The sequence below is a fragment of the Melospiza melodia genome, unplaced genomic scaffold, assembly GCF_035770615.1.
Source record: "Melospiza melodia melodia isolate bMelMel2 unplaced genomic scaffold, bMelMel2.pri scaffold_306, whole genome shotgun sequence".
Taxonomy (NCBI): Eukaryota; Metazoa; Chordata; class Aves; order Passeriformes; family Passerellidae; genus Melospiza; species Melospiza melodia.
Window position 1 is genome coordinate 74,480 of NW_026948624.1, and position 10,281 is coordinate 84,760.

The following is a 10,281-nucleotide window of genomic DNA, read 5'->3' on the forward strand; positions in this document are numbered from 1 at the left end:
AACAATTAATTAGTGAGGGTAAGGCACGGCCTGGGGGTGGGGGGTGAGATGGGGTGGGGGAGGGGCTGGGGGGGGGTGTGTCCGACCCCTCCCCCACCCTCCCCAAAATTGTGGGCGTGGCCTGGCGGGGGGGGGCGGGGTCAGGGCCGGTTCGGCTTCCTCAGCTCCGTCAGCAGCGCTGGGGGAGGGGCAAAAAAAAAAATGTAAAAAAAAAAAAAAAATATAAAAATTGGGGGAGGGGTCGTCGGGGGGAGGGGTCATTGTGACCCCTCCCCCACTGAGACCCCTCCCCAAAATTCCCCTCGCCCACCTTGGATGAGCTCCTCCTTCATTTTGTGCAGCTCCTTCCGAAACTCCTCCAGCAGCTCCTGGGGGGGGGGGGGCGTGGGGAGGGGGCGTCAGAGACCCCTCCCCAAATTTGGGACCCTCCCAAAATCCCAGACCACCTCCCCAAATTTGGGACCCTCCCCCAAATCCCAGACCCCTCCCCCAAAATTCCAGACCCTCTCCGTAAATTCCAGACCCCCTCCCCAAATTCCGGATCCCCCCAAACCCTCCCAGACCCCTCCCCAAATTCCGGACCCCGACCCCACCCAAACCGGTACCAGTTTGAACCGCTCCAGGTCCAGCTCATTGTGGGGCTCGGGGGTGGCTGGAGTGGCCGATTTCATCCTGTGGGGGTGGCAAATCATTAAAATACTTAAAACAATTGATTTGAGGACCCCTCCCCAAAAAAAAACAAGCTCCTCCCCAAAACTCACCTGGGCAAGGTGGAGCTGGACTTTTGCCACGGCCTCGGGACGAGCTCTGAGGGGTTAAAAAAAAGGGGGTGAGGGGTTGGACCCTTAAAAAGCCCCCCCAAAAAAAAAGCCCCCTCCCCAAAAAGCGCAAACCCGCCGCGTTCCCCTTTAAGAACTACAACTCCCATGGTGCCCCGCGCGCCCGCACCGTGCCCCGCCGCGCGCCCCCCCGCCGCGGTGCATGCTGGGGAACGGAGTCCGCGCGCTCACCCGCCGCCGGCCCCGCCCTCCTCTCGCCGGGCTCCGCCTCTTCCTGCGGGGGGGGGAGGGGGGGAGATCCGAAATTGGGGGTGGGGGAGGGGCAGAGACCCCTCCCCAAATTAGGAACGGGGTGGGGGGGGGTTGGTACTGACGGCGGTGACGTCATCGTCCCTTTTGGGCGATTCCGCGGCTTTTCTCCTGAAGGGGAGGGGACAAAAGGAGGGGTCGGCGTGGGAATCTGGGGAATTTGGGGGATTTTGGGGAATTTTTAGGATTTTGGAAATTTTGAGGATTTTTGGGGATTTTTGGGGATTTTTGAGGATTTTTGGGGATTTTGGGGAATTATTAGGATTTTGGAAATTTTGAGGATTTTTGGGGAATCTGGGGATTTTGGGGATTTTGGGGAATTTTTAGGATTTTGGAAATTTTGAGGATTTTTGGGGATTTTGGAGGAATCTGGGGGATTTTTAGGATTTTGGAAATTTTGAGGATTTTTGGGGATTTTTGGGGATTTTGGGGATTTTTTAGGATTTTGGAAATTTTGAGGGTTTTTGGGGATTTTTTTTTTGTGATTTTTGGGGGATTTTGGGATTTTTGGGGACCCCCCCTCACCTGCGGGCCAGCATGGCGCTCATCTCCTCCATCAGCCCCGCCCCCGATTTTGGGGGAGGGGCCGAGGGGGCGGCCCCGCCCCCAGCCCCGGCCACGCCCCCGCTCGGGGGCTCGTCCTGCAGGGAGAAAAGGAGGATTGATTGATTAATTAATTAATTAACTAACCAGCCCCCCCCACTCACATTGAGGAACCCACCCCCCATTAATTGCGCCTCCTACGCTGTTAATAATTAATTAATTAATTAACCCCGCCCCGCACCCACCTTGAGGAACCCCCCCATTAATTCCCTCTTATATGCTGTTAATTAATTACCCCATTCATTAATTCTCTCGCCCTATTCATTACCCACATTATTTACCCCCACCCTCTTCATTAATGAATTAATTACCTCCCCACCCTGTTAATTAATTAATTCCCCGTCCCAGGCTCACCTTGAAGGGCTCCCCCCATTAATTCCAAACCCACGTTATTAATTAATTAACTCGTTAATTACTCCCCTCCACACTCACCTTGAGGGACGCCCCCATGCTGTTTATTTAATTCATTTAATTTAATTTTTAAGAGATCATTATTTAACAAACGTTTCGTTAGCCAATTAATTTAACAATTAATTTAATTCATTGACCCCTCCACACACACTCGCCTTGATGGACCCACCCCGCAGCTTTCATTTAATAATTTAATCAGTTTAAACAATTTAATTTTAAAAATGTGAATAATAAATATTTCTTTAACCAATAAATTTAATAAATTAGTCAACTTATTTATTTTATTATCCCCGCGCACACACTCTCACCTTGCAGGATAATTTAATAATTTAATTTAATTAATTTAAGGAATTTAATTTTAGAAAAAAAATTAAAAAAAAAAAAAAAAAGTTAAATTAATTACTTAATTCAATTAATAATCAATTAATTAGCTAATTAATTAACGGTCGCTCACCTTGGGCACTTTCCTGAGCTTGGCCCCCGCGATGGCGGCCGCGAACCCCGAGACCCCCCCGGGGACCCCCCCGGCCCCTCCCCCCCCCTCCGGGCCCGCCCCTCCCCCCACGCCCGGCAGGGGCGGGGCCGGGGGGACCCCCGAGGGTGGGGGAGGGGGCCCGGGGGGGGGAGGGGGCCCCGGGGGGGGCGGGGGCCCGGGGGGGCGGGGGGGGGAGGGGCGGCCGGGGGTCCTGGGGGGGGCAAAAACGGAGAAAAAAATTGGGGGGAGGGGGCGGGGTTAAAAGGGGAGGGGGCGTGGTCTCGGAATACGGGGCGGGGCCAGCGCTGAAGCCCCGCCCCCCTCACCTGACCCGCGCCGCTCGGGCTCGTCCATCACCGGCCTGGGGGGGGAGGAGAGGGGAGGGGTCAGCACCAAAATTTGGGGGTTTTTACCCCAAAAAAATTCGGGGTTCCCACCCTTAAAATTTGCGCTTTTCCCCCCCAAAATTTGGGATTTCCCCTCTCAAAATTTGGGATTTTCCGTCTCTCAAAATTTGCGCTTTTCCCCCTCAAAATTTGGGATTTTCCCTCTCTCAAAATTTGGGATTTTCCCTCTCAAAATTTGGGATTTTCCCTCTCTCAAAATTTGAGGTTCCCACCCTTAAAGTTTGGGATTTTCCCCCTCTCAAAATTTGGGATTTTCCCCTCTCAAAATTTGAGGTTCCCACCCTTAAAGTTTGGGATTTTCCCCCTCTCAAATTTGGGATTTTCCCCTCTCAAAATTTAGGATTTTCCCCTCTCAAAATTTGGGATTTTCCCCTCTCAAAATTTGGGATTTTCCCCCCTCAAAATTTGGGATTTTCCCCTCTCAAAATTTGGGATTTTCCCCTCTCAAAATTTGGAGTTCCCATCATTAAAATTTGGGTTTCTCTCCCTCAAAATTTGGGGGCTCCTCCCCATAATCTGGGATCCGCCCCCCCAAAGTTTCGGGGTCCCGCCCACCTTAAAATTTGGGGTTTTCTGCCCCCTAAAAATTCAGGTCCCCACCCTTAAAATTTGGGGTTTCCCCCTTAAAATTTGGGGTTTCTCCCACAAAATTTGGGGTTTCTCCCACAAAATTTGGGGACCCCCCCCCCCCGTTCTCACCTGTCGGGGGGCTCAGGGGGGGGCGGAGCCATCGGGGTCCGGCCAGGCCAGGGGGGTCCCTGGGGGGACATTGGGGGGCGTTTGGGGACATTTGGGGTTGGTTTTGGGGGGATTCGGGGTTGGTTTTGGGGGGATTCGGGGTTGGTTTGGGGGATTCGGGGTTGGTTTTGGGGGGATTCGGGGTTGGTTTGGGGGGATTCGGGGTTGGTTTTGGGGGGATTTGGGGGCTGATTTTGGGGGGATTTGGGGTTGGTTTGGGGGGATTTGGGGTTGGTTTTGGGGGGATTTGGGGTTGGTTTGGGGGGATTTGGGGGCTGATTTTGGGGGGATTTGGGGTTGGTTTTGGGGGGATTTGGGGTTGGTTTTGGGGGGATTTGGGGGCTGACTTTGGGGGGATTTGGGGGCTGATTTTGGGGGACTTGAGGGCTGACTTTGGGGGGATTCGGGGTTGGTTTTGGGGGATTTGGGGTTGATTTTGGGGGGATTTGGGGTTGATTTTGGGGGGATTTGGGGGTTGGTTTTGGGGGGATTTGGGGTTGATTTTGGGGGGACTTGGGGGCTGACTTTGGGGGGATTTGGGGTTGATTTTGGGGGCTTTATGCCTGGATTTGGGGTTTGTTTTGGGGGGGGTTTATGGCTGGATTTGGGGGATTTTGGGGGATTTGGGGTTGATTTTGGGGGGCTTTATGCCCGGATTTGGGGTTGATTTTGGGGGGTTTGGGGTTGATTTTGGGGGGGTTTATGGCTGGATTTGGGGTTTGTTTTGGGGATGGATTTGGGGGGATTTGGGGTTGATTTTGGGGGGCTTTATGCCCGGATTTGGGGGGATTTTGGGGATGGATTTGGGGGGTTTGGGGTTGATTTTGGGGGGGTTTATGGCTGGATTTGGGGGGATTTTGGGGATGGATTTGGGGGGGATCTGGGGTTGGTTCGGGTGGGATTTGGGGTTGGTTTTGGGGGATTGATGGCGGGATTTGGGGAGGGTCTGGGGTGGGATTTGGGGGGATTTGTGGGAGGTTTGGGACTGATTTTGGGGTGATTTATGGCCGGATTTGGGGGGGGGGGATTGGGGGGTTTGTGGGGTTTGATTTTGAGGGGTCTCAGAACGGATTTTGGGGTTTTGGGGTTGGTTTTGGGGGGGATTTGTGGGTTGAATTTAAGGGGGATTTGGGGGTTGGTTTTGGGGGATTTGGGGGTTGGTTTTGGGGGGATTTGGGGGTTGGTTTTGGGGGGATTTATGCTGGATTTTGGTACACAAGAAGGGGTCATGGGTCCGGGGGTGTCACTGTGGGTCTGGGGGTGTCAATGTGGGTCCGGGGGTGTCACTGTGGGTGTGGGGGTGTCAATGTGGGTCCGGGGGTGCCAGTGTGGGTCTGGGGGTGTCACTGTGGGTCTGGGGGTGTCAATGTGGGTCCGGGGGTGTCGCGGGGATTTGGGGCTCACACAGGGGTCCCACAGAGGGTCTGGGGGTGCCACTGTGGGTCTGGGGGTGTCACTGTGGGTCTGGGGGTGTCAGTGTGGGTCTGGGGGTGTCAATGTGGGTCTGGGGGTGTCACTGTGGGTCTGGGGGTGCCACTGTGGGTCTGGGGGTGTCACTGTGGGTCTGGGGGTGTCAATGTGGGTCTGGGGGTGTCAGTGTGGGTCTGGGGGTGTCAATGTGGGTCTGGGGGTCACACAGGGGTCCCACAGAGGGTCTGGGGGTGTCACTGTGGGTCCGGGGATGTCACTGTGGGTCTGGGGGTGCCAGTGTGGGTCCGGGGGTGCCAGTGTGGGTCTGGGGGTGTCACTGTGGGTCTGGGGGTGTCAGAGCCCCCCAGTCTCACCCTGCTCGATGGCCTGCAGCGCCCTCAGCACGGCGGCGGCGAACTGGGCGGCCTCGGGGGGGGGCGCCGAAGCTGAGCCCCCAGACCCGGCGCCCCTCGCGCCACTGGTGGAACTGGGGGGTGGCCTGGCTGTAGCGCAGCCCCCGCGACAGGGGGCAGTTCAGCACCACCTGGGGGGGGCAAAACGGGGGCAAAACGGGGGCAAAACGGGGTCAGAACTGCCCCCAGACTCAGGGGGGATGGCACAGGGGGCAGTTCAGCACCACCTGGGGGGGGCAAATCGGGGCAAAACGGGGTCAGAACGGGGGCAAAACGGGGGCAAAACGGGGCAAAACAGGGGCAAAACGGGGTCAGAACGGGGTCAGAACTGCCCCCAGACCCGGGCATTGCACAGGGGGCAGTTCAGCACCACCTGGGGGGGCAAATCGGGGCAAAACGGGGGCAAAACGGGGGCAAAACGGGGGTCAGAACTGCCCCCAGACCCGGGGCATTGCACAGGGGGCAGTTCAGCACCACCTGGGGGGCAAATCGGGGGCAAAACGGGGGCAAAACGGGGTCAGAACTGCCCCCAGACTCAAGGCATTGCACAGGGGGCAGTTCAGCACCACCTGGGGGGGCAAATCGGGGGCAAAACGGGGACAGAACGGGGTCAGAACTGCCCCCAGACTCAGGGCATTGCACAGGGGGCAGTTCAGCACCACCTGGGGGGGCAAAACGGGGCAAAACGGGGGCAAAACGGGGGCAAAACAGGGGCAAAAAAGGGGTCAGAACTGCCCCCAGACCCGGGGCATTGCACAGGGGGCAGTTCAGCACCACCTGGGGGGGCAGAACAGGGCAAATCGGGGCAGAACGGGGTCAGAACTGCCCCCAGACCCGGGGCATTGCACAGGGGGCAGTTCAGCACCACCTGGGGGGCAAATCGGGGCAAAACGGGGACAGAACGGGGGCAAAACGGGGTCAGAACTGCCCCCAGACTCAAGGCATTGCACAGGGGGCAGTTCAGCACCACCTGGAGGGGTAAAAACCCCCCAGATACCCCTCAAATGCCCCCCAAAGACCCCCCCAGATACCCCCCAAATGCCCCCCAAAGACCCCCCCAGATACCCCTCAAATGCCCCCCAGGTAGCCCCAGGTGTCCCCTGCCATCCCCCTGACTGCCCCCAAAGCCCCTCAGATGCCCCCCAAACACCCCCCAAACGCCCCTCGGGTGCCCCATAAATGCCCCCAAACACCCCCAAATGCCCCCCAAACCCGCCCAGGTGCCCCATAAATGCCCCCAAACCCCCCCAAACCGCCCCCAAATGCCCTCAGGTGCCCCATAAATGCCCCCAAACCCCCCCCAAACACCCCTTTAGGTGCCCCATAAATGCCCCCAAACCCCCCCCAAACCCTCCCCAAATGCCCCCAGCTGCCCCATAAATGCCCCCAAACCCCCCCAGGTGCCCCATAAATGCCCCCAAACACCCCCAAACCCCCCCCGAACCCCCCCAAACGCCCCCCAGGTGCCCCATAAATGCCCCCAAACACCCCCAAACCCCCCCCAAAACGCCCCCCAGGTGCCCCATAAATGCCCCCAACCCCCCCCCAGGTGCCCCCCAGGTGCCCCCCACCTGCTGCTCGGGCGGGGGGCGCCGCCCCACGATGCGGAAGGCGAGCGAGCCGGGCTGGTGGAACAGCTGGACACAGCTGGGGGGGCCGTGGGGGGGGGGGGGGCGCGCCCCCGGCCCCGCCCGCCGGGACCCCCCCCCGCGGGCACCCAGAGCTTCTGCGCCTCGTCATAGAGCAGCACCACGGCCCTGGCCGTGCACAGGGCACGCTCGCTGGGGAGGGGGACACGGGGTCAGGGACCCCCGAGATTGGGGGAAAAATACCCAAAATTGGGAAAAATCCCGAAAAAACGGCGAAAAAACACCAAAAAACGGGATTAAACTGCCCCATAGAGCAGCACCACGGCCCTGGCCGTGCACAGGGCACGCTCGCTGTGGGGAGGGGGACACGGGGTCAGAGACCCCCGAGATTGGGGAGAAAAACCCCAAAATTGGGAAAAATCCTGAAAAAACGGCGAAAAAACACCAAAAAAACGGGGAAAAAACACCAAAAAATGGGGTCAGACCGCCCCATAGAGCAGCACCACGGCCCTGGCTGTGCACAGGGCACGCTCGCTGTGGGGGGAGAGTGAGGTTACCCCAAAATTGGGGGAAAAAACCCCAAAATTGGGAAAAATCCCGAAAAAACGGGGGAAAAGGACCAAAAAATGGGGAAAAAGCACCAAAAAATGGGGTCAGACCGCCCCATAGAGCAGCACCACGGCCCTGGCCGTGCACAGGGCACGCTCACTACGGGGGGACAGCGAGGTTAGCCCAAAATTGGGGAGAAAAACCCCAAAATTGGGAAAAATCCCGAAAAACGGGGAAAAAACACCAAAAAATGGGGAAAAAACACCAAAAAATGGGGTCAGACCGCCCCATAGAGCAGCACCACGGCCCTGGCCGTGCACAGGGCACGCTCGCTGTGGGGAGGGGGACACGGGGTCAGAGACCCCCGAGATTGGGGAGAAAAACCCCAAAATTGGGAAAAATCCCAAAAAAAACGGCGAAAAAACACCAAAAAACGGGGAAAAAGCACCAAAAAACGGGGAAAAAACACCAAAAAATGGGAGGGAACTGGAAAAAATGGGGCTGGGAATGCAAAACCTGGGGGTGGGAGCGGCCCCCGACGGGCTCAGAGCCCCCCCCGAAATTGGGGACCCCTCCCCTGGGGGGCTCCGAGCCCAGAAACGGGGAAAAAACACCGAGAATGGGGGCTGGGGACCCCAAAAACGGGGCTGGAACCCCAAAAATGGGGGCTGGGGACCCCAAAAAATGGGGAAGAGGAACCCCAAAAACGGGGCTGGAACCCCAAAACCGCCCCCCCCCCTCCTCCCCCCCCCTCCCCCCTTTTCCTTCCTCTTCTGCCCCGGGGCCGCCCCTCCCCCACTCCCAGTGCTCCCAGTAAAGCCCAGTATCCGTCCCAGTATCCATTCCCAGTGCTCCCAGTAACGCCAGTATCCGTCCCAGTATCCATCCCAGTGCTCCCAGTAAAGCCCAGTATCCGTCCCAGTATCCATCCCAGTGCTCCCAGTAAAACCAGTATCCATCCCAGTATCCATTCCCAGTGCTCCAGTTCCGTTTCCTGGCACTCCCAGTGCTCCCAGTACCCATTCCCAGTTACCCCAGTCCAACTTCCCCAGTATTCCCAGTGCTCCCAGTGCTCCCAGTATCGGTCCCCAGCGCTCCCAGTAAACCCAGTACCAATTCCCAGTTGCCCCAGTCCCAGCTCCCGACGCTCCCAGTACCGATCCCCAGTGCTCCCAGTGCTCCCAGTTCCGGATCCCGGCGCTCCCAGTTCCGGATCCCGGCTCTCCCAGTGCTCCCAGTTCCAGTTCCCAGTGCTCCCAGTATCAATTCCCAGTGCTCCCAGTTCCGGATCCCGGCGCTCCCAGTTCCGGATCCCGGCTCTCCCAGTGCTCCCAGTTCCAGTTCCCAGTGCTCCCAGTGCTCCCAGTATCAATTCCCGGTGCTCCCAGTGCTCCCAGTTCCGGCTCCCAGTGTTCCCAGTGCTCCCAGTATCGATTCCCAGTGCTCCCAGTATCGATTCCCAGTGCTCCCAGTGCTCCCGGCGCTCCCAGTTCCGGATCCCAGTGCTCCCAGGGCTCCCAGTGCCGCTTCCCGGTTTTCCCGGCGCTCCCAGTTCCGGATCCCAGTGTTCCCAGTATCGATTCCCAGTGCTCCCAGTGCTCCCAGTATCGATTCCCAGTGCTCCCAGTGCTCCCAGTTCCGGATCCCAGTGCTCCCAGTGCTCCCAGTGCCACTTCCCGGTTTTCCCGGCGCTCCCAGTTCCGGCTCCCGGCGCTCCCAGCGCTCCCAGTATCAATTCCCAGTGCTCCCAGTTCCGGCTCCCAGTGCTCCCAGTGCTCCCAGTGCCGCTTCCGGTTTTCCCGGCGCTCCCAGTTCCGGCTCCCGGCGCTCCCAGTGCCCGCAGCCCCCGGTTCCAGTTCTCCCAGCGCTCCCAGTATCGATTCCCAGTTGCTCCCAGTCGCTCCCCGTACCCGTTACCGGCGCCGCCCGCTGCCCCCAGCGCCCGTTACCGGCACCCCCGGGACCGCCCGCCGCCCGTTACCGGCTCTCCCGGCTCATCCCAGTGCCTCCCAGTTAATCCCAGTTCATCCCAGCGCCTCCCAGCACCGATCCCAGTCCCTCCCAGTTCCCTTTCCCAGTTCTCCCGGTGCCGCTCCCCAGTTCCCGTTAACGCTTCCGCCGGTGCCCCCAGCTCCGGTGCCCCCGGCGCCCCCGGTCGCTCCCAGTCGCTCCCAGTGGCTCCCAGTCGCTCCCAGTCTCTCCCGGTTCCCCCCGTTCCCGTCCCCGTTCACCTCATGCCGGCGCCCGCGCCCGCTCCGGGCCCTTCCGGTGGCGGCGGGGAGGGGGGGGGGGGGGGGGGGGCCGGACCCGCCGGTCCCGGCGAGAGGCCCCGCCCCCCACGGGCATGGTCACGCCCCTATGGGTATGGCCACGCCCACCGCCCGGCCCCGCCCCGCCCCTCCCGGGAACGGCGGCCGGGAAACGGCACCGGGGGGGGGGGGGGCTCGCGGGACCAGTAACGACCAGTGGCCTCCCAGTAACTCCCAGTATCGTCCAGTACCATCCAGTGCCCTCCCAGTAACTCCCAGTAACTCCCAGTGCCCACCCAGTAACTCCCAGTATCATCCAGTGCCCTCCCAATAACTCCCAGTAACGACA

At 59.2% G+C, this 10,281-nt stretch overlaps 1 protein-coding gene across 1 annotated transcript; it reads right to left on the bottom strand.

Moving 5' to 3' along the window:
* Positions 1-43: 43 nt before the first annotated feature.
* Positions 44-10,029, bottom strand: VASP (vasodilator stimulated phosphoprotein). The gene is given in 18 exon segments (XM_063182742.1): positions 44-178; positions 311-368; positions 606-672; positions 762-807; positions 949-970; positions 973-1,053; positions 1,154-1,199; positions 1,614-1,729; positions 2,557-2,788; positions 2,882-2,938; positions 3,684-3,701; positions 3,703-3,742; positions 5,507-5,567; positions 5,569-5,676; positions 7,117-7,199; positions 7,238-7,326; positions 9,915-9,961; positions 9,964-10,029. Coding segments are annotated over 18 exon segments (1,275 nt in total). The 3' UTR covers positions 44-140.
* Positions 10,030-10,281: the final 252 nt, after the last annotated feature.